The 24,308-nt window shown below is 32.5% G+C and overlaps 1 protein-coding gene across 1 annotated transcript in view; it reads right to left on the bottom strand.

Annotated features, from left to right (window-relative positions):
• Positions 1–2,016: 2,016 nt before the first annotated feature.
• LOC106464930 (run domain Beclin-1-interacting and cysteine-rich domain-containing protein-like) overlaps positions 2,017–24,308 on the bottom strand; it is an 80,589-nt gene continuing 58,297 nt past the window's right edge. The window contains 7 exon segments of the mRNA XM_022392743.1: positions 2,017–5,476; positions 6,267–6,339; positions 12,552–12,720; positions 13,023–13,101; positions 20,110–20,410; positions 22,363–22,427; positions 22,776–22,849. Of these exon segments, the coding sequence (XP_022248451.1) occupies positions 5,434–5,476; positions 6,267–6,339; positions 12,552–12,720; positions 13,023–13,101; positions 20,110–20,410; positions 22,363–22,427; positions 22,776–22,849 (804 nt within the window). The 3' untranslated portion in view covers positions 2,017–5,433.

Raw genomic sequence — 24,308 nt, 5'->3', positions numbered from 1 at the left:
TCCTAATCTATGGTCATCATAATAACCCACCATTATCATCCTATTCTTTTTTGTTTGGGAGGTAACCAGTACAGATTAATCCTCAGTAGCAAGGATTTCCCATAGTTTCCTCTCAGCCATGGTTTTTATGATAGTTCTCTAGATCTCTTATTTCAGGAGAAAGTCTATGCTAGTTTTTGCCACATTCTTATATGTCGTCATTTTAGCTACAACTTTCTTCTCTTCACTATAAGTTCTACTTGGCCTCAGAAAGAGTTCTTTCATTAACATGATTTACAAACTTTACATTAATCAATAAATAAAATGAAAAATCATGTTTCAAATAAATTATTGGCTACAACACAAAAATGCTTTTCATAATTCAATTAGTGTATGAGGAAGATGGTTTCCCAGCACTTGTTTTAGCTGCATAGAAATCCATAGATGCTGCATCTGGCAACTTGTTGGGTATGTCTTTGTATGAAATAGCATGAATACCTATTTCATTTAAAATAATTTTTGATCTACAAGTACAGGACAACACCAAATTTATAGATACAAGTTTTAACATTTTCATATGTCCTCTTCAATCCAAAATTTGTTCGGAAGAGTTTTTGTTTTGGAATTTTGTGCAAAGCTACATGAGGGCTATCTGTGTCCCTAATTTAGCAGTGTAAGACTAGAGGGATGGCAGCTAGTCATGACCAATCACCACCTATTCTTGGGCTACTCTTTTACCAACGAATAGTGGGATTGACCGTCACATTATAATGCCCCCATGGCTGAAAGGATGAGCATGTTTGGTGGGACGGGAATTCGAACCCATGACCCTCAGATTGCAAGTCAAGCGCACTAACCACCTGGCCATGCCGGGCCAGTTCGGAAGAGAAACGCATACACTGTTTAACAGCATATTACATCACAAAGGGGTTCAATTTATGTTGATCTTCAGAGCTGTTTAAGTTTGGCAACCTTTGGATTAGCAAATTTTCCACAATTCTTTTGACATTTATGCATTATTTTGGGTGATTTTCAATTGATTTTATGATCAAGATTCTTCACGTGTTGAAAAAATATCAATATTTGTTTGACCACATTTAACATCCTTTTTATGCTCTCCTATCTCAAAGATCTTGCAAAAACACTCAACAAATATACATACAGCATAAAATCAGAACTCACAACACAGTATAATAGCCATGACTGCAAAAAAAAATCACCTACAGAATCAATGGAAAACAAAACATACTATACAGCATCCCATGTGACTGTGGACTCCAATAAATGGGAAAAACAAATTTAGGAACTCAATAAACATACATGAATTTGTAATGTTCATCTGTCTGCAATAGTTCATCATGTCAAAAAAGGTTGTATAATTACCTGGAATAACCCTAACACAGTGGGATATGAACCATATGCAATAACAAAAAGAAAAGGTCTCTACTTGCAACTATCTGATTATGCACTCAATCAACCTAGCAGAGAAGTAATCAAATTTGATGTCCCTTTTGCGAATATATAAATAATCAGTGAAATTAAAACGTTCCAATGAAATGAGACTACTGTCTTTCTTAGAAAATCCAAGTTTGAATTTTGATTGTTTTCACAACAGTCTTTTTTTAAGGATTCTCTGAAGATGGTAACAAATTAGGAGCTGAAACAGAGTAAAATCTAATTACTAGTTAATTAGGCTACTATGACTGATATCTAGTTGTCACTAGTACGTAGTTCAAGTGTATTCTGAATAAAGTTTACACTTAAAATTCTATCTTATCTTCATTTGCTTTAGCATTATGTTGTATAGTTTCATTTGATCTTAGATTGTTAAAAATACATAAACTCAGCATGTGTGTGTGTGCTAATATTATGGTGACATTTTTAGAATTATCATAACTACTTATATTAAATGCATTAGAACTTTTGAATGAGCCAGATGTCTAAGGAACAATACTTTATCTAGGATTTCAAAAGTATTTTAATTGTGAAACTTTTAGCACAGTATACAATGCATTACTCAAGCTTATATACAACATTTATATACATAACTTACAAAATAAAAATTTTTAATTAACGAGACAAAAGACATGAATAATACATGCTATTAAGGTATTACTAAAAAAATAAGGTATATTAATAATCATCACAAATATTCTTATAAACCAATTCTCTATTAGCAGTGATCAAACTGTTAAATTTATGTTTATTTAGCTAAAAAAAACTGACGCTAAAGATGTTTCACATCTTCAACTAACCAAGCTTCCACTTTAGTATAAAAGTAACAAAATATATCACGCTACCATCAATCTGTAGATTTGCAGTTTCAAACACTTTGATTTTAGTAACTGAATCCCTAATGCTATTCATTATTTTTCAAAAAATTCGAACATGTTTTTACACAGCATTATGAAGCAGACTAAAAGTTATAATAAACAATGTAAATACAGTTTTCCAATATTCAATTAAGTACAAGTAGACAATTCATAAAAGTATATGTACTTAAGTATTTGATGTTAAAATATACTTTAAGCGGAATGTTCCGATGTTGTACAGAGGATTTTACACTATATTACAAAGAGATATTCCTTAGTTTTAAATCTATATTTCCTTAACAGCTACAAACAAGTTTAAAAATACACTGATATTATTATATTTTACTCATATTGGTATGGCACTATCAGGCAAGTTAACATCAACTGAACCTTTTAGTTCGGTCAAATAAACTTTAAAGTTAGGTTTAATTATCTGTGAATGACTACAGCAAAAAAGAATAGTTAAATGTTACAAAATTGTTAGTCTATCAACAGAAAAATATGATACTAAGGTTTTTACTTAACAAAAAGTACCGCAATATGATTTTCCTTTATTAACATTTTCTTAGTAATTTTGGGAATTTCTAAAACGTTTCTACCATGATGATTACATTAAAAGCTCAGTATTTCATCTCAGCACCTACTTAAAAGTAATTTGAGGATAATTTTATTTGCAAAACACTTGATGTAATTAGGTTCGAATAATAAGCTTTTGTTTCAAAATGTTAACAAAATCTTTAATTCTAACATGTATATTCTTAATATCACAAATAAAAAAATCTTAATTTTAAAGATATTTTTGTATTTCTAGAATCTGGTACTGTGTGACAGTTTTCAGGTCCAAGATAACTAATGGCAGGTTTGCTTAGATATTATGAAAATACTGTTTATATCATTCAACGATTATTACATATACAACTGTATTTACTTTTGTACTTCAGTTTCAGGGAAATGGTGAATCAGAAAATACTGGTCAGATTCCTACCTAAGACAATCTAAAAATACATCAAATATGTGAAGAATAATTTACCAAGACATTGCAGCTTAAAATACTTGTATATTTAGCTTATAAAAATCAAGTTTTTTAAATGAAATACTGTTCACATCAAAGTGTTCTGAAACCAAATACATTTTGAAAGATATTTTTAAACTTATAAATAATATGAGTCATTAATAAATCTTATCAAATAACACAAAAAGTCTCATTTTATAAAAATGTTTCATTGTTTCAAACTTAGCATATTCTAATAAAGATGCACACCTAATTAATTATTTCAAAATATCAATCTTAGAATATTACATAACTTTCAAAAAATTGAAAAATGTTATCTAGATTTCACAAAGCTGGATGAGTCTAGATGTCATTGATAAGTTTGATATATTGAACTGAACTGAGTTTTAAAAAAAGTGTAAATTACAGTTGTTGTTTTTTTAACAACACAAAATTCATCTACTTGAGGTGATTCAAGAGCAAGAAATTCACTTAGGGAAGCCCCATCTGGGGATCCCATGAGCCAGTGGGCTCCCAAAATCCCAGGATTTATAAATGAGATTCCCAGAACTTTCAAGACTGTATTAACTTTTTATAAACTGGAGGTGGTATGCTCATAGTGGTAATACTTAAACTGCATGAAACCAGATAAACCTATTAAATAGCATCTAATTTGGCTTAAAATATTTGTATAAATATAATTAGCATATCTATCATTTTGGAGGTTGTGATATTTCCAAAGTTTGTAGAGACAAACAGTTAATGCACTAGACTACAGTTTATGCCTTCAAGTTCAGATAGTTCTACAAAGTAATTCACTGAATATGTTTTTTATGTCATTTACTTAATGCAAGCTGCATAAAAATAGTTTTTGTTTTCTATAATATTTTCTGATCTTTCTACATTTAAAGATTTTTAATCAATGCTGTTTCTTAATTAATCTTTGATACAATAATAATAATAATATATAATAATAATTTTATAATAGAAAGCTGCTTATACTTAAATATAATTGCTTACACCAGGGGTAGGCAAAATAGAGCCCGTGGGCTAGATCCCGCAAGTCTGACATTTCTGTCCTGCCCTCCATGACTCACAGCAATTGTGGAAATAACATAATGGAGTCTTTATACAATCGATATTGAGGTAATTTAAATAACAGAACAGGAATGTGCAGCCTGCGACAACTTACCAAACTTTATGGAGTAACCCCCTGCAAAAATTATTAACAGCCCTGTCTTATGCTCTGGATACTGAATGACCCCTTCTTGTTGGATGATGGTACCATGGTCAAACACACCTACAACATGTATCTGATTCAAATATTCTTAAGGTAACAGTTTTTAGGACAAAGTTTACCAATCTTTTGTGTTTGCTTTACTTTTTTATCATTTTAGTTAGATAAGGAATGCAGATACTTGAATTATTTTTGATCAAGACAAAAGATAAATAAATAAAATATCTAGAATCCCAATTCAGCTTCTGGGATTTAAGCCACTCAAATCTTGAAACTAGAAAAAAAACTTTGGGATTACAACCCCTACTTTATACCATATTTGAGCTTCATATTTCAGTATATGTAATTATTATCTAATTACTATTTAGTAGCTACATATACCCGAAAAACATTTTCAATAATTTAACACAGTTTGTTTATTGGTAGTAAGAGGGGAAAAAAAAATACTTAAAAAAAATTAGAAATTATTAGAAACGATTGAATAATCTGAATGACAACTAAAGTTTTTTTGTGCTTTTCTAAAATCGAATCTACTTTTCTTTCACCCACTGAAGGGCACATTTTCCCTCATTCTAAAAATATCTCCCTCAAAGGTTGAGATGTTGGCTTCTTTTATAATTCTTTAGACTAATGTTTTTTTATTTTATTAAAGATACAGTACATGATTTTATAAATTCTCCAACATTTAAGCATCACTGTTTTAATGTATCCAGAGCTCTCCTGACTATATTCACTGGTTATACATACTGATACAGCAGACTGGACAGATTTTTGCAAATTAAGGCAGATTTTACTATTAAATAAAACTGTTCATTTTGCACTGAAACAAGAATTAGCACCAGACTTTACAAAGTAAGCAGACTAGACATGTTTTATCATTTATATTATTACTATAATTTCTTCAATAACATCTACTAGGGTAAAGGACGGCTATCTTCCTCTTCCAAACGACGTTTTCTGAAAAGCAAAAAAGTTGGTTAAATTAATTCATGTTTTATAAGCTTAATACACAAAAAGTATTAATGTTCAATAATAAAAATGTGCACATTGCTATTTCTTGTAGAGAACATCAATTAACATGTGAGTGAATTCTATAAACATTCATTTTGAAATTTGTACAAATATTTTTAAAATTTAAGTGTTTTGAGTAATATTACACCTTAATACTCTCAAAATAAACAATATACTCTTTTAACCCTTTTATCTCTGTATTTATTTTAAATCATGTTTCTCATTTTAAACAGAGAATATGGAAGCTGGTTAAGTGTAAAAAAACATAAATCCTAAATCCCTCAGTGGTATGCAAAAAAGTAACGACAACACAATCATCTCTGACATCCAACTGATTTGCCCTTACTTTACAGCACAATATCCCTTTTCACAGTTTGATACATTAAAAGTTTCATACATAAGTGAATATGCAGTGTTAAAAGTCAGAAAAAAATCATCTTAATCAAATCAGCGGCCAACTACCTTCCATATATATATCAAAAATAGCATACCATATGGGGTATCTTGTCTAATGTTTGTTTTAGCTGTAAAAAAACTGAAAGGGGGCTATCTGCAATTAAAAAATGAGAATACTGTATGCTACATGCAATGCTTGATAGTCAAAAAAAAACTATTTGTGATTTTTAAGTGCTTTATGTCTTATCTTAAGGGGTTGTTGCTTTTGTGTCACCATGTAAGCTTACAATGACAGTATATCATTAAATTAAATGCTAAAAAACAAGAACAATTAACATACCTTGCTTCTATCCTAGCACATTTTGAACATTTTCCTGGGACAAAACAGCTCTTGTGGTAACATGCCCAGCATGCTACAAAAAATATTATAAATTTTCACAATCTGCTGAAACATTTTGTTGGATGTGTATTACTGATCAGAAATGGCGACTTAAAAACAAAAAATTATCAATTTCTTCACAATATTTTAAATAATTGCTACAGTGAAGGGTCTGAATTTTCTTTTATACACTTTCCAAAACTATACATTTAATGTGTGTGTGTGTGTGTGTGTGTGTATATATATATTACAAATTCACACATTTATTCAATACGAAAGTGTGTTATATGTTGTATAGCTATCCATATACGTCTACCACATACTGCTTTTAACCTTATCATTGTATGAACTGAATTACTAATTGTAGTATTCATACCTTGCTGAAAAAAATTAGAAAAGTGAACCTTTTCTAAAAAAAAATTTTTTTTCTTTTTTCGGGAAGTACTGCACAGGAAAAGTGTTTAGATTGTGCTCTTTAGTCATCTGAAACTCATTGCATCAAAATGATTCAATGTACAGAGATCAAAATTTTCATAAATGTTACCGATATAAACTGTAATATTTTGATATATTAAATATGGTACTGTCTATTGGAAAAATAATAGTTTTTTTAAGAATTCCAGTTGCTCAGTACTACATTTAAAAATTACATCAATAAAGATCTAATCAAACCCTCACGTATAGTCCTAGTGAAAGTCATGTTCTTGTTGTGAGGAGAGTACTTGTACTTAAAATTGTGTTCTGTTATAAAGAAATTATTGTTGCACATAACACAGTTATTTTTCTGATTGAATATTGAATACCCAAATATGTAAAATTTTGTATGGATTTTTGTTTGTGGTGCCATTCAACAGATGGCATAGAAGTATTGGTTATATACATAGACACATACATACTATGTCCATTATTGTAAGATTATACATGTTAAAGAATGTAAATGAAACAGAAATTTTTACAGTTGGTTAAACAACTATTTTGCATAAAGAAGAATATGAACTTGATAATTATATAACATAAAATATGAAAATCTACAAAAATAATGACAAGATTAACCTCATAAATAACAAAAGATTCACGTTTTGCCATTTATTATGTAATCCTTACTTAGGAAAATCTAACTTTTAAAGAATCAATTTTGTGAAAACTATTTCTTACATTACCACTCCTAAATTAAAATTTAAGTGGGGTAGTGGACTGTTGTTGTAGTACTATGCCATATTAATATATATATATATCTAGTAGATTGCATTTTCCTCCGTTGCATTTCTCCTCCCTACCATCCTTCAGATGAACATTCCCAGTGGGTCTGGTGCTGGTTGGAGATGGCCCAGTCATGATGAGGCCATGTCACGTCTATGTATGTATATATATATTGTAGTTTGCCCCTCAGGCTGAGATGTTTCTCCTACGTACCATACTCCAGTTGTAGTTCCCGTGGGGTCAGGTGTTCGTTGGGGTTGGTCCAGCTACATAAGACCTCACGTGTTCTGAGTGGTATCCCTCCTCCTACCACAGTGTTCTTTGTTAGATTTAACAAAGTCTGAACAGAGAGTGTTGAGAAAATGCATTCTATAAAACAGGGAAGAATGAAATCAAATTAAGTAAAACCCATGTTTTAGGTTTTATTCTGTAAAGTACAGGTTATTTATGTTAGAATAAAATAAATATGTTTCTTTTAGTATTTTAATATAGCTAATCAAAATACAAACAACCAGTGCAGTATACAGCAGCTAGGAACTAGAAGAAAGGAGGGAAAATCATGTTGGAGAGTCCAGAGGATTGCACCATCAGAGACAGTACAACGAGTGACCTCATTATGCTACTTTGAACAGCAGAGCGACCACGTCGACAGAGTCAATCAACCAACACCTGGTGGCATTTGGAATTGTACATCAGGTCCACAGTAGGAAGAGTCACGGAGCATAAGAAATGGGCAGCAATCCCTGTCTGCTTTACTCATGTGTGTCCATGAGTGTATGGTCTGGAACGAATATATTTATTAAGTAAAAGATCACTAGAGAGAACTACTAGCAGTCGTATGGAACACCCCATCTCTACGGTGTGCATAGCCTAATCTTGCGACGTAATTGTTTTGGCATAGATGACAATTGAATGGAGACACACAACCCACACCAGGCAGTATCTGGATTTGTACATCAGGTCTGTGGTAGGAAGAGCTACAACATAATTGACAACTTGCATGGTCAAAAGTGAGTGCAGATTTTCAAACAAAAAACATCCCTGGTCAGACACCAATCACCACAGAGTGGAATCCACAATACATTAGCAAAAAGGCCCCTGTAAATAAAGAAATACCAAAAACATAGTACTCACTAGTCATAAAAACACCACAGTATGTAAGATGGGGACTGGAGGTAAATGAAAACCCATTGAAGAAGAAATGGCCACATGATGTAAATAATGTGAAACAAAGGTATGAGGTGTAGTCCACATACTGGCCCCAATGATGACCTCCAAAGGAAGAAAGAAATGGGCAGCCAGGAACATGGTGAGGTCACGAATTTAATGAGAAGATACCTTAAAAAGGTGACACTCCTCAGGCAAAACAGAAGAATACACCTACCAAATTAACTGGCGAATCCGACTTGTAAGGGTAATGGGAAAGAGGCCCCCAGGATATGGAAGGATTCCATGGAATAAACAAATGGTTACTGGAACCACGGAAGGGAGCAGTACAAGTGAGATACCATCGGAGGGCCTGGACCGGACACAGGAGACTGTCAGGATCGGAATAGTTATAGATGTGGGAAATAAAAAATAATGAAATGGGAGAAAAAGTGGAACTACCCTCCCTAGCAGCAGAAGTCTTGAGCAAAATAGAACAGTCAGAGAATAGGATAGTATAGGAACTGCGAAACAGCAAACGATGAGCATCAATCACAAATATCTCAGATCGTCTCCAGCCATAAGCCAATAATATGAGGAATAGGGTTTTTAATGAAAGGTGATACAGGGAACACAAAGACAAAGGTTCAAACAGAGGAAGAGTGAGAGCATGAACGACAACATTGAGATTCCAATCCGGGAAAGACACAGGGTGGAGAGGACAGGAAAGAGACAATGAATGAAATAACAAAGACAACACAGGAAAGGGGAAGACAGAGGCAAGCTCAGTAACTCTGAATGTGCAAGATAATGCAGCTCAATAGCTTGCAATCGAGGAAACTGACAGTCCCCTATCAAAGAGCTAAGTGAAAAATGCAGTCAACTGTGATAGGGAATTACAATATCCCTAGCAGAGTGAACAGCAGCAGAAAGTATACCATTGTAGCTGATAAACCATCAAGGAGGACAGACGTACAGGATGGGCAATCAATGAGGCAACATGCCTGGAAAATCCATATTGTCTGGTGAGGGACCAGACAAAAGCCACGCATGAAGCCTGAGTGTAGGAATAGACGGATGACTTGTGGTTGATTGAAAGGACCCTGGAAAGAAGACAAGTAGGAGGATATGTATACAGGTAATATCCATTCCAGTTTTGACTGAGAGCATCTACAGCTTCTGCCAAAGGATGAAGAATGGGAGACCAACAACATGAAATTTGTGCATTGAGATCTGTGGCAAAAGCATCCACATCTGGAATACCCCCAATGAGCACAGAACTCCCGAAACACCTGTGAATCTCTGTCAGGAGAATCTTGTTGGGCCAAGATAATTGGTCTACAACCAGATTCAGGGCACCTGAAATATGACATGCTAACAATCTCATGTGATGATTATGGGCCCAGAAGAGGAGATTCAACATTCAGAAACAATGATCTCATGACTGGGAACCCCTTGCCTGGTGATATAAGATACTACCATGGCATTATGTGAGTGGACCATCACTGAATGCCCCTGAACATCTGGCAAGAAGTGAAGCAGAGCATGATGAACCACCAGCAACTCCAAGATGTTGATACAGAGGGTGATTCAGCCAGTGTCCAATGACCCAAAACCTCTTGAATGTCGAGGTATGCACCCCAACCTGAAAGGGAGCATCTGTAAAGAGATGGCAATCCGGTGGAAGAGGAACTCAGATGGTAGTTTTGGTCCAATCCAACCACCATGCAAAGTTGGCCTGTAAATGGGGAGGCAAGGTGATAGGAGCATCTAAGGATCCCAAATGAGGCTCCACTGGCTGAGTAACACCCACTGAAAGTGATGCATGTGGGCATGACCAAAGGGAATGACGGCTTCGAGAGAAGCCCACATACCCAAAACGAGATAGGGTCTCTTGTGCAGCAGGAGAAGGAGAGGCTGATAGACTGTGAATGAGATGTTTCACATCCCTTTAATGAAGGGGAGAAGGCTGGGCTCGACTGATGAAGGAATTGGAAAACACACCCAGGTGAATAAGATATTGAGTGGGTCTGAGAAACGACATCTCAACCTTGATAGGCCAACACACTGGCAGCCTCTCAAAGAATGACCTGAGTATAAACAGCATATTTGAACTGAGAGGAAGCCAAAAGTAGTCAGTTGTCCATGTAATAGCAGAAATGAAGGCTTCTGGCACGAAGCAGTCAAGTGAACGACTGACTACTCAGCAGAAGGCATAAAGAGTCAAGGCCAGACCAAATAGTAGATCCCAAAACTGGTAAACATGCCCCTGATAAACAAAATGGAAGAAATGTTGGGATGCCTGGGAGATGGGAATGTGTAGATAGTTATCTGACATGCCAACCTTTATCATTCACAACCTGGAAGTGAAACCCACCAAAGGGTTAAGACAGTTTAGGGACAATAAATTTATATCCAATTGCCAATCTCCTTGGGTATGACAAACAGACAGGTGTAAAACCCCAGCTGAGAAGGTTTCCCAATTTCTATAGCCTCTTTCAGAAGTAAGTCCCCAACTGTCTCCTGTAGATGCTGGCGAGAAACAGGATCTCTTAGTGGGGGGAAGGCAAATGGATGAGGATACAATGAGGAAGGGGAATGGAAGTGAAGGGCCAAACCCTCTGAAATAACTTGTAGTATCCATGGATCTGTTGTAAATGTTTCCATATATGGCAAAAATGGAAAAGCCTAGCAGGGGCAGAATCACCAATGCTGTAATCCTCTGAAACACCTCAGAGTAAGAACTCGACTGCGAATGGATGAAGAATGAGAAGCCATGCAAAGGGTTGGACGTGGGGAGAAGGAGGGGGGGGGCGACACACAGAAACAGCAGGAGGATAACATCAATCTTATACAGAAAAATTGAGGTTGTGAGAAATTCACTGATGCATTAGGATTTGAACTCCACAATTTAATGAGAGATTCTAAATGTTGGGAATCAAGATAAGAGAAGGAAGATCTATGAAATACATAAGCATGATCTTCAGATGTATGAGGCATACTAATTCCCAACCAAAGTTGATCCTCAAAATGCTGGGCATGAACCCCAACAACAGGTGAGGGAGGGAACACTAAATATTGGCCCATAGATACTTCACCAAGGATAGCTGGTTGAGAATCATAGGAAACAGGAGATAAGGATAAGACAAAAAAAATCTGAGTACTGAATTCCACAAAGGGTGAAGGAGGTCTCGGTAAATTATCCAATATGGGAAGCATATTTTCCTCGTGTGGTGGTGAAGGTTGCATGAATGTGGACTTTTCTTGTTGAATAATTGCCATCACGTCCTTGGCCAATAACTGGGTACTCACTCTGGTAATAGTGGTTGGTAATCCCACAGCAGCAGTAACAGCTGCAGCAGTTGTAACTCTACATGAAACTGCAAGAGCATAGTGACAATTCCAAACTTCAGACAAAAAGAATATGAAAAAGTAAGAAAAATTGAAAAAAGCAACCTTTCACAATTCAAAAATGAGCAAAATTAAAGAAAAACTAAGTCTGTAGGATAAATGAAAACATCGATAAATTTGTGAGCAAAAACGAGCACATCTGTACACTACTACTGCCAATCGAGAAGTGATTAATGAGTGCAAGTGTGGAGAGGGCAATGGTTACAATAGGGTTTGTGTCATTCCCCTATTAGTGGAGAGCTGCTGCATAATCATTTACATGTGAATATGCAGAAGTGGGTGGTGGAAGGCTAGTGGCAAGCATTGAAAATTTGTGCCGATAGAATGCGGTACTAATCAAAAAAGTTATTTTGTGAGTGGAGGTAAGATGCATCAGAAAATACACTTTTCTTGTAATGTTTTATTGCCTATTAACCACTTAAAACATAGTATGATTCTACATGAAGAACAAACCATAAACATTTTGTTTCCATAAAAAAATATTCTTACCTTGGCACTGTGTTACTTTGGTCAATTGAAATGGAAATATAATATCACAACCATCTCTACACACTTCACATATAAATCCTTTTCCATGGCATAGTGCACACTGTTTTACATGGCTTACTGAAAGTAACACAAGATTCCGTAGTCTCTCTGGTACCTTCCCTGACTTCACCTAGCAAAAAACAAAGTAAAATCATAAAATATTGTTTAAAGTTGCAGAAGCCTATTTGTTAATATACAGATTGTTAAACATGTGATTTATCAGGTGTGCCCTTGTTTCTACTTAATAGTACATTAAAGGAATTATGATTTAAAGTATAAAAAGACAATATTTTAGTTGACACACAACATTTTTGACATAATATCTCTTTAGTCAGGTCAAAGGCAAATGAATTTTTAGACTTTGATGATGGCAAAAAATTTTAATGTAAAAGATGTTCTTCAAAACACACTTTCAAATAAACATCTCATTACCTGGACAAGATCTTGAATTGAATAGGTGTGAACTTCATTCATCAGGTAAGCGTGAGATTTATCAAATTCTTCCTGCAGTCTATAAAAAGAGTAGAAAATATTGTTTAAGATGTTAAGGAATTTAATGTAAATTAAAATTACTTGATTTTCATAACAGATTCTCCTGTTCTAATTTGAAGTATATGTGTGTGTGTAGCTACAATATTTTGTGAAAACGTCCAGTAAGATTTGAAACAATATTTAGTGTAGCTGAATATTTTTATACCCTATAAGCTCATGTATGTAGTACAGCAGTCTGTGTCAGATAATGTTTACAATCCATAAGTTATTCATTAATGAAAGTCACCATTTTACATCAAATCAACAAAGCCATAAATTCTGCACTATACTCTCATGTATATAGTATTCTCACGACCTGCAATTTCATGTGTGCTATATAAGATTCTGTCATAACCAGTAATCTTACAGCCTGTAAGTTCATGTGCAGTACAGTAATTTTCACCAAACCTCATGGGACAAAATACCCAGGGTTTGCACCCCAATTTGCATAACAAAACAATGCTTAGTTGCGAGTCTCATTCCTCATTGCTTAGTATAACATTCGAATCGTTCCTTTATCTTATATGTTGTCTTTGAGACCTCCAACAACACAGTGAAAGTGCCATAACCTTTCAGTTTGATATACCAAAACGACAGTTGATGTGCATTTCTTGTAAATTCACATCAAATAGCACATAGTGTTTTTACACTTTGTCATGAGCATATTGCATACACTTTTCACTAGTCTGTTCATGACGTTTGGAAAGTGCCCAGCTGGGGCCGGCACCATAGCCATTTAGACTAGACTACATATGTACAGTACATGCACTGCACATTTAGCACTGAGACATTTACGAACAAGAGTTTTTACAAATTTATCCAATCTAGTCAATGCATTTCTTGTACTGAAACAGAAATTAAAATTTTTCTGTATAGAAAACAACATAATATAATATGCTTACATTTTGTACTTCTTTGAGGGTGGTAAATAAATTAAAGAGGGCATGCCTACAGAAAAAATATCACCTTTTTCACACTAGGGGAAATTCAGGATCTTTTTTTAATATTACCTTATAAAATGAAGAACTTAAAACTTATATACTACTAAAATATGAATTAGTAGCTATAATTTTATGCTATATTAACTGGTATAATGTTAACAAGCAAAAAGTAGCTTAATTAAATTTTGGATGTAACTCACTAAAAATCTTGTGACATGCACAGTAAAGGATGCCCATGGTAAGGTGGTTAATTACTGCTGAAAAGTCACTCGCCAAAGAGACTACATTGGGAAGAGAGTGATGAGGTCTCACAAAAAAAAAGAAAAGAAAGAAATAAGCTAGATTAACATGAAAAACGATTTGTGGCAACCTTGTTCAGTTGCAATATCTTCAAGTCACTTCTTTCTCTGGTTAATTGATTGTTGCATTATTTTGTGACAGCTGAGGTGTTTGGTATTTCTTGCAGTTTTGAAGTTTTACTTTATATATCAGGAACTATTTTGTTCATGAAATGCCATGTATGGTATAATTAAACATTAGGATTTGAAGCTGAATAAAGGTGTTATTAGAATAAAAACATACCATTTACTTTTTTTACATTAGTGGAAGTCTTTACAAAGAGTTAAGACTTTTAGTGCTGGATTTAGTTGCTGTAATGTGTTAAAATGATGAATGCTAAAAAAATGCTAAGCAATATTTGCTAATTGCTAATCAAATTCAATATTGATTAGAAGTTTCTGCTAATCAAATCCACCAAACTATTTTGTTCCTTGAAACCTAGTAATCTTATAGCATGTAAGTTCACAAATGTAGTGCGATACTCTGTATCAAGCCCAGTAATCTTACAGCCTGTAAGTTCATACACGTAGTACAGTATTCTGTATCAAACCCAGTAATCTCACAGCCTGCAAGTTCACAAATGCAGTACAGTATTCTGTATCAAACTCAGTAATCTTACAGCCTGTAAGTTTATGTGTATAGTACAGTATTCTGTGTCAAACCTTGTAATTTTTTTTTACATTCTATCACACCAAACAATTTCTGTGTAAGGTGCAGTAAAATATTTTACACTACAGTTGTTTTTCATTGAACTTGTTGGTTTCACTGCTTCACAGGCTTTACATATTTAAAATGGTAACATAATAGTTTGTGTCAAAACTACTTACTTCTTGTGTTTGGAAGACTATTCATGATTTCAACACAGCATTTATCTGAAACCCAAAACTCACTTGCAACTTGCATTCAAAAATGATGTTTATTTAAAAGCTTTAAAGAACAGTGTTCACACAAGAGCATTTCACAAATAATTAAGTGCCTCTGTGCTACTGTCCATATCTTAAAACCATTCATAATTCTATCAGTTAGACAATGCATATTCATTCTCATCACACAAGAAAATAGCTCAAGGTTCCAATAAGCAGCTGACAAACATTTCAAATTGGACTTTAAGCTCCATTCTTTTCTTTCCTTATTTTCAACTTGTTTTATTTCTTGTATATATTTCTATAATATACTAATAAATTCTACCTTAAGATATTAACTTGTTTCTTCACTTTTATTCATAATTTCTTTCAAATCTGTTAAGATTTAAACTTTCTAATGTGTATTTATAAGGGAATATAAATTTAAAAGAATTCATAAATATGTATATATATATATATATATATAAATAAAACGAATTATTAAAGTTCTTCAACTGGAAAAGTTTAGTTACCAAAATAAAATTTTATTCTATAAGAAAACTTGCTAATCAGGTTTCTTGATAACTATGACAATAATACTTATCAAATCCTGCATTATTAACAGTTAACCCTTTTGAGATGGGTCACGGTTGAAAGGCCATATCATCATGTTTGTTGACTCGCTATCAAAATCTTATGGAACTACTACTTCATGAATTTATGTCATAAAGTTTGGTATCAAACTGTAGATTATAATTCAAATTCTAGTACTATATATTACTCAATTCTTAATTTAAAAGTAAATATAAAAAAAAAACAAAGATAAACATCAATATTTGTGTCATGTGGTATGTTGAATGTAGCACTGGTTCAAATTAGATGTTTGTGAATTCAAAATACTAAGTCTGCAGTTTTGAACAAATTAGAAACTCAAATTACCAATATTGACAAGCTAGAATATAAGATAAGAATGTCTTATCTTTTCTATTTGCTAAGATATTGCTCATGTAATAAATCAAACACAGTGGCACCTTGCCCACCTCTTTTCATTTTTGGAAACACTCCCTTATAAACACTTACTTCTATATATGACATGAATAACCAATAATAAGCTCAGAATGTCCTCCCCCTAGTGATTTCCTCAGCCTTTCTAACATGGTTAGCACCATTGCTTTCTTTTGAACCAAGATTTCATGAGATAGGATGTCTTTAGTCTGCTCGTAATTTCATATTTTTTTAGAGTTAAATACATCTTAGTTATTAAGCTTGATATATTATAGTGGAGTTCTATGGTACTGATGTAGTAATTTATAATTTTTTAGTTATTCAAATTTATATATAAAACCTAAAAAAATTATTTTGTTTCATATCCTCCACGTGCAAAACTTTTAAAAGCTTAGCAACCTACATCAAGCAGCAACCGAGTACAAAGGTCATAAGTATAAGAGATAATTGTGTGCTTTACTTCTTTAGTTACTATTCTATGTTTTAAGAAAAATAAGTTTAAGAACTTATTTCAAAATAGCAACAATCTATATACATATATAATGTATAATAATTGAAATTTTACTGTATTTTACAAAATACTAGTCTACTAAAATAGCCAAGACAAGTTTCTTTGCACAAACCAAAGGTCAGTTTATGTTATTTGATACAGTAACATGAGTGCACATGAGCTGCATCATTGTAGCTTCTGTACTGTTAGCCAGGCATGGCTGAAAGGTCAACATAATGTAAATAATAAATATATATATAAATGTATAATGTTATGAGATTTGAGCTATTATAATCCAAACATTTATGTTTTCATGTTATAATTTGTGTTCATTCTGGAATGAAAGAGGCATAATTTATATTTATTTCGTAACTTTTTTTATGGTGGTTGTAAGATTGGTCAAATCTACCGAACCCGTACAGAGATTAATTACTGAAAATAACAGATAAAATATAGTTTTTTCCTTAAGAAACATTTCATAACTATCTGGACATTATAACAATTTCACATGTGAAATTTGAAAATTTTCTGATGCGTATAAGTATTTTTAATCTTAAAATGAAAATTACTTTGCATGATAGATAGACAAGATGTGAAAAGAAAAAAAAGGCATGAGAGAAACATTGCTTTACAAACCTTAAGACTTGATAAAAAAATTAGATATTTATCGTATGAAAGCATTGTAATTCTTACTGATAATCTACCAAATTTCGTTAACATTTGCTTACAATTTAAAAATTATAGCATGAAAACTATAATAAGCACAAAATGACAATGATGTCGGTCCCAGGGATCGAGCCTGTGCTGAAAGAGTTAAAGAATAAATGGAATTTATAATATTATATATATAAGAAGGTAGAAACCTTGTTATAAACTAACATGAATCACACACATAAAATCAAATTTTTATGCACATCAAGCATCTGATAATCAATTACACAACCTGAATGCAACAGGCCATTCAGCCTATAAACATATATAAAACAGAACCTCAATTAGCAGGCACCTCAAAACAACAAGCACTGCACCATTTATGGCAGACCTTTTCTGTCTCTTTCATTTGATTACTATTTGTAACCAAAATAAATCTTGCAATAATGGGCATCTCAATATATTGGATTAAGGGCAGTGTCTTTAGTCTCGTTCTCTATATGGGCACTTGATAATGTGGGCAGGTTAAAGTGCACATCATGAGAGTTATTTTCAAAATTTTATTACATAACTTTACTATTACTCATAATACTGTAGGTACTCAAAAATCTTTGTTTTCAAATTATTTTTTATATATTCTTCTATGTTTTAATAAAAATAACTAAAATTTAAGCATTTGTGAATAAAGAGTACTTTTGATAGATGAATAAGTTTGCTGAAAGGGAAATAGGATTTTAACTATGTGCACAAATATCTTTGTATGCCTGTATGGTATACGGCTAAATTCCAAACATCCCAGAAGAATGACTAATATTCAGACACTTGCAATGTTTATTGGAATAGCTCTGAACCATATACTGTAATAAACGTTTTCACATATTCAAAGTGGAATTTTATTATTCTGGAGAATTCTCATTGTAAACCCTGTAGGATACATAGGTTATAAATTCCACATTTTAGACACTGTCATGACTGTCAAGAGTAGTCAATTGCAACACCATCAGTTTATATGTAACAAACAATCATCTATTAAAACTTTTTTACAAAGTAAACACCTAACCAATGACAGTAGACACATAACCAATGACAAAGAATAAAACTATGTTTGCTATACACATATTTGTGCTAATGACCTAATGCCTATGATGCACAAATTCATGGTAACTTTTTACATGTATGTGTATTTTTCATATCTATAGAATAAAAATAAATTAAAAAAACACATACATGTATTTCTTTGTTCCATTTACTTATGTTTTTACAGTATACACAAAAACACTCTGCTTACATACATGTAACAAAAATGGCTTTAAATGCATACACCACACAAAATGGGGGACCTCAAAATTCAGAAATTGAGTATGGTCAAAATGGAATCCAGCTTTGCATGGCTCATTTTTTATATTAAGGGTACCTTGCTATAGAGGACATTTGTACATAGTCAGAAGGGTGCCCTTAATGTCGAGGTTCTACTGTATACATTTAGTAAATATAGTTTTACATATTTACAAATTTAAGTTCAATAAGGAGCATGGTAACCATGAACAACAAAGGGCAGGTTAGCAACAATGTTGCAGCTTGAAATATTGAAAACTTCTTGAGTTATCTTTAATTACTCCATTGAAAGAGCTGCTTTCATGGCATCTTTATTGTCTCGAATCACTTGCTGAAACGTGATATATCTTCCAACAACCTTCCATACATGGTTGATGAGACTGAAATCTGACGAGTGTGAAGGTCACTCACTTCGGTCAATATTTTTTATGCAAGGAATGTATTTAATAACTGAAATTAGGGTCATTTTACTTTACATGTAAATGGTAGTAAAAAAGGGTCATGTGTGATAATGATGGCACCATTTGGCATGATGTAGAAGTTACTACAATCATTAATGCTTAATCTTGCTCACACCATACTTCCACCACCATATTGGTTATACTGTTGATTCTCTCCAGATGAGCATAAACTTGCTCTATGGCTGCAGAGTGATGCATAATTAATTTATAACAATAATACTTATGTTGTTCGTCTACTTGGCATCATTACATGCAAGTTTGTTTGTGTCTCACTATAAGTGGAATGCATCTCAATGACTATCTGACATACACGCTGGTTTTAAGAAGTCTGTTTCTGTCCACACACTTACATGCCATTCTTAATGGTAAAACCATTTGACTCAACTCCAAAGCTTGAGTCCTACAACTGCAGTAAACCAGAATCAACAGATAGAGGTCATTTGTTTATGTTGTTGATGAAGATATCTTGTCTAGATTCCAAACAAAAATGCCATTGGTTTGGAATTAATTGACATTCTTCTAACAACATTTTGAGCAATTCAAAACAGCCTGCTACGATTGTTTTGCTTCCATTTGTCTGATGATTTTCCACATGAGTAAAACATACAAATATCTTTTCTAAAATCTAGCTATAGCTCATGAATAATTTGGAGTACACTGAATTCTGTGGTTCACTTCAAGTGATGACTGAGACAACGTTGTATGAGACCACTATATAAATATCACAAGAAAGTTAGTCAGGTGCTTGATTTTCATAACAATCAGATTAGGGTGTAATTGACATTATTTTAAAACAAAGATTTTGCCTTGTATTAACTAGGTAATTAGAAGTTTATATGATTCTTTAATTATTTGGAATAGTGTAGTTAGCTGAAAACTCAAATTGTAGAAGGTTCTATGTTTCAGCTCTAGATTACTACTTACCTTTCACACTTTCTACATGTTCCTATGTAGTCTTTCAAGTAGAACAACTGTGTTCGGTATTCTCGTACTGAATCCAACTGTCGAACTTTACGATACAAAGAAGGATTTATGTCCAGAATGTTAAACAGAGGTTCTGTGAAAATTTTCTCCAGCAAGTCTTGGGAAAAACTGGATACATAATAACGATTAAAATCCCACTTGAAAAGGATGCGGCCAGGTATATAAGACTGAGCATTACTGTGACAGCATTGGCAGAAGTACCTTCCCAGGTACTCACAATACCTAAATCTCTTAATATAATCTACCAGAGAAAAATAAGAATTACAAATATCAGACAAGAAAAAAATTATTTTATAGAGAAAACTAAACATTTAATAGAAAAACACTTAATTAAGATAATTACATATTTAATATGTCCTTTGAAAACAACATTTTCTTACTGTAAAAAACAAAAACAAGAAACATTTATTACATATTTCAGTAAGAATACACATTAATGACAAATAATTAAGCACTTACTACACTCTCAGAAAATAATATTCAATTACAGAAAAAAAAGGAATTTAATCCTATAATTCAAATAAGAAGTTGAAATCTAAACTGTTTATGGATCAAAGAACATTCAATAATTCTATTATAAAAAGCTTTTAACACTCTCACCATGGGCAGGTTAAAGTGTGCCTGTCACTACTTTTTAGAGAGTTATCTTCAAAATTTAATTAAACTACTTCATTAACAAATGCAGTTAATAAATAAAATTTTAATATTATATAAATTTTAAGCTCTTAGTTTTATAAGGAAATATGTAAAAAATCCTCAATCTCTACTAGTGCAAGAATTATGGTGTTTATTCTCCAAGTCTCCCCTCTTCTCTAATTTATTTACCACACCTCTGCAAAGTACGCAAGTTACTCAGTATAATATAGTTATTAGTAAGGCATAGCATAACTTTTATAACCTTCAATCTTATTTGTCTATGGAGCCATAAACTAGAAAATCAGACCCACCTGTCACACCCATCTGTCACCTCTTTCACAAATTGCCAACAGTTCTGAACATTTTATACTATATTATTTATAACTAATAGGAAGCCAAAGTTTTAATCTATCAAATGATGTATTATATTCTATTGTTTTCTGTACATGCCATTGGCTTTTTCCTCGTTCAGTTTCAAATTTATTCTCATGGGAATCACATCAACGAGTTTAGCTGACTTTTTAAAGGTTCTTATCACATAGTAATAAAGTCAGAAAAATTATGATAGTTATAGGACATTGTTTGCTTTTACATTATTTTGTGTTCTTAGGTGCAGTATTTAAATAAATAAAACAATTTATTATGATAGTACCATTAGTATAAGAAAGTACACTTAAGTATCATCAATAGTTGAGAGCAAGAAAGAAGACCCAGGTAAGTAATATATTTCTAGTTTTCATACATATTTTTTACTTATTATTATAAAAGTAATTAAATGTAAAAATTAGAAACTTATTAGGTTAGATAACATAAGATAATGAAAAAAAAAATTCTTCCCAAGGTATTCTTGCAAGCAGCTCGTGCATTATGTAATTCTATATGTTAATATGAGCTACATGCTTGCCGTGTGTTATACAACTTGTGTGGTGGGATTATTAGTTGATATGGTTCAAAGGGCAATAAAACAATAAATTTAAGTAGTAACAAATGTATATTGTTACAAGCTTTAAGCTATTTAGAATAAACAATAGTGGTTTCCTGTTACAACTTGCAGTAATTCTAGAAAGAAAAAATGAGTGAGTTAGATTTATTTCACATTTTTTGCATGGTGGTTATGAGGTCGGTCAAATCGACCTACACTGTATAGAGTTAGGGTAGAGAAAATAACAGATATAGTTTTACTGAAAAAAAAGTTTGAAATTTATTTAGGTTTTATAGATTATGCAAATAAAATTTGACAATTTTCAGATAAAGTATTTTTTAACCTTAATCTGAAAAGCACTTTGTACTAGAAGCAATCAACACTTTGACACTATTTAATCACCAAAATTCTGATTTTTTGTATACAAAAGACTTCTAATGTTTATTGAAAGCTTGCATGATTTTGTGAAGATACACAAAACATATTAAAAGTTATATTATGGAAACTCAGTCATATCAGCTTAGCCCATAGCAAGAGAGTTAAAGGACAAAAATAATTATGGACTTGTTGAATAGTATACAAGAAAGCTATATAACCCTCATTTATACAAATATTGTGTAATGCAGAAATTATACCTCTGTCAATCTTCATACCACATCCTGAACACCTGTAGTTTTGTTTTGCAATCACTACTTTTCGCCTGCAAAACAGAATATTAATTGTTTAATGTACCATAGACTTAGTACTTATAAAGAAAAAAAAGTAAGAAATAAACCAATTTTCTTTTGTCTAAAAATTGAAATATTCATATAGTGACACTCTAATAGAGATATTTAATGATGTAGTGTAAGGACTTTTTACTGAAGTATTACAATAAGTGTAATTACTATTTTTGTATCATAAGAGGTTTAATTGTAGTTTTAAAATATCTTTGTCAGAAGAAATTTATATTCAATCAATACAACTTTTGTATAAAACTACAAATACAATTCAGTTAATAATGATTATGGAATTTGAAAAGTTTTCATTACAGAACAAGCATTCTCACTTTGGCTCTGGGTGAATATTAAAGATGATCTGAGCCCTTGGTGGTGCCCACTCTAGGTTTCCACGAAGACGAGTCTGTAAGAAAACAAACACACACATGTATATATCAAAAGGCAGTAGACATTCAATGGATAAGTAATTAAAAATTTTTCAGCTTTTAAGAGCTATTTTTGAAATTTCACTAGCCTGTAATTTGAAGACAGTTCTAAACATTCAAAGGTTTGTCAGGCAGCATTCCAAGTACTATTTTCTTTCTTTTGTTAACAGAAACTGTTTGACAATGTTTGAATATTAATCACACATTAAATATAACTCAAATAGAAAATTCGATATTATCATTTGTATAAAGCCCATTACTTAAAACCAAGTTATTATATCAAAAAATTAAAAAAAAGACACCACCAAATGTTATATGTAGTAGTTCCTTCTATGCATTGGAGTAGACCATGATGGTGGAGCAAAAGGAGGTACATTTAGCAGGTGCATTGCTTCATTAAAATATACTGATTGCCTAGTTATGAGATGTAAGAGAAATGTTATGAAAGAATATGTATGAAACATAACATAACATATATACCAACACTAATAGTCTTAAAATATAAAAAAGAAAAGCACTAGTATAACTGAACACTTTCTCCCTCAAAAAACCTATGTTGAATTAATCATAACTGTTGTTAAAAAATGTGACAACCAACAACAAGCTCTTTTTTCTTTTATAACTTCCTATTGTAATTCAAGATCTGTATTTATTTTCTAATTGAACTGTTAGTGTTCTGTTCTGTTTTAAGCATATCAAATGCCTAATTAATAGTCTTTTTTATTCACAATTTAATTTGCTCTTTGCTGAGCATTACACATGTTGTTGAAGTGTAAGTAAATGCTCAACAAAGAATGAAAAAACATTTAGAATCAAACCTTAATGATATATCTTCTTCTTTTACAGATTAGCTTAAAATTGTAGGTATTCTTTGAATTCTGTTCTTTATTATTATGTTTTTAGTGTAACGAATTTGTTGTTATATATTTATTTTAATATCAATGTTTGTTTAGATTAAATTTATATTTGGAAACATACATAGCTCATACTGTTTTGTTTTTGAATTTAACACTCTTGGGTTACTCTTTTACCAGTGAATAGTGGGATTGACCGTCACATTATGACACCCCCCCCCAAAGCTGAAAGGGCAAGCATGTTTGGTGTGATGGGGATTCAAACCCGCGACCTGTAGATTGCGAGTCCAGTGCCCTAACCACCTGGCCGTGCCGGGCCTGCTTATACTGTTAAATATATATTGCGAAACTCCCACCTATTCTCCAAAGTTATAGAAGATTCTCTAGAGTAATAATCAACAATATATGTGTGTACATAAACGCTTTAACTAGTATTTTTACGTAAGAATGAAATTTCTAGAACGCCTCCACACAGCTATAAATATAACCAACGTAATGCGCCAAAAGAAGAGGATCCATTATTAGTTCTCTATAATCAGTGTGCTATAAAACTTCGAAAGCTATAACTGTGATTTTTTTTATA

The sequence above is a fragment of the Limulus polyphemus genome, unplaced genomic scaffold, assembly GCF_000517525.1.
Source record: "Limulus polyphemus unplaced genomic scaffold, Limulus_polyphemus-2.1.2 Scaffold1786, whole genome shotgun sequence".
NCBI classification, from domain to species: Eukaryota; Metazoa; Arthropoda; class Merostomata; order Xiphosura; family Limulidae; genus Limulus; species Limulus polyphemus.
The sequence above is the reverse complement of the archived record's forward strand: the minus strand, read 5'-3'. Positions and strand labels throughout refer to the sequence as shown.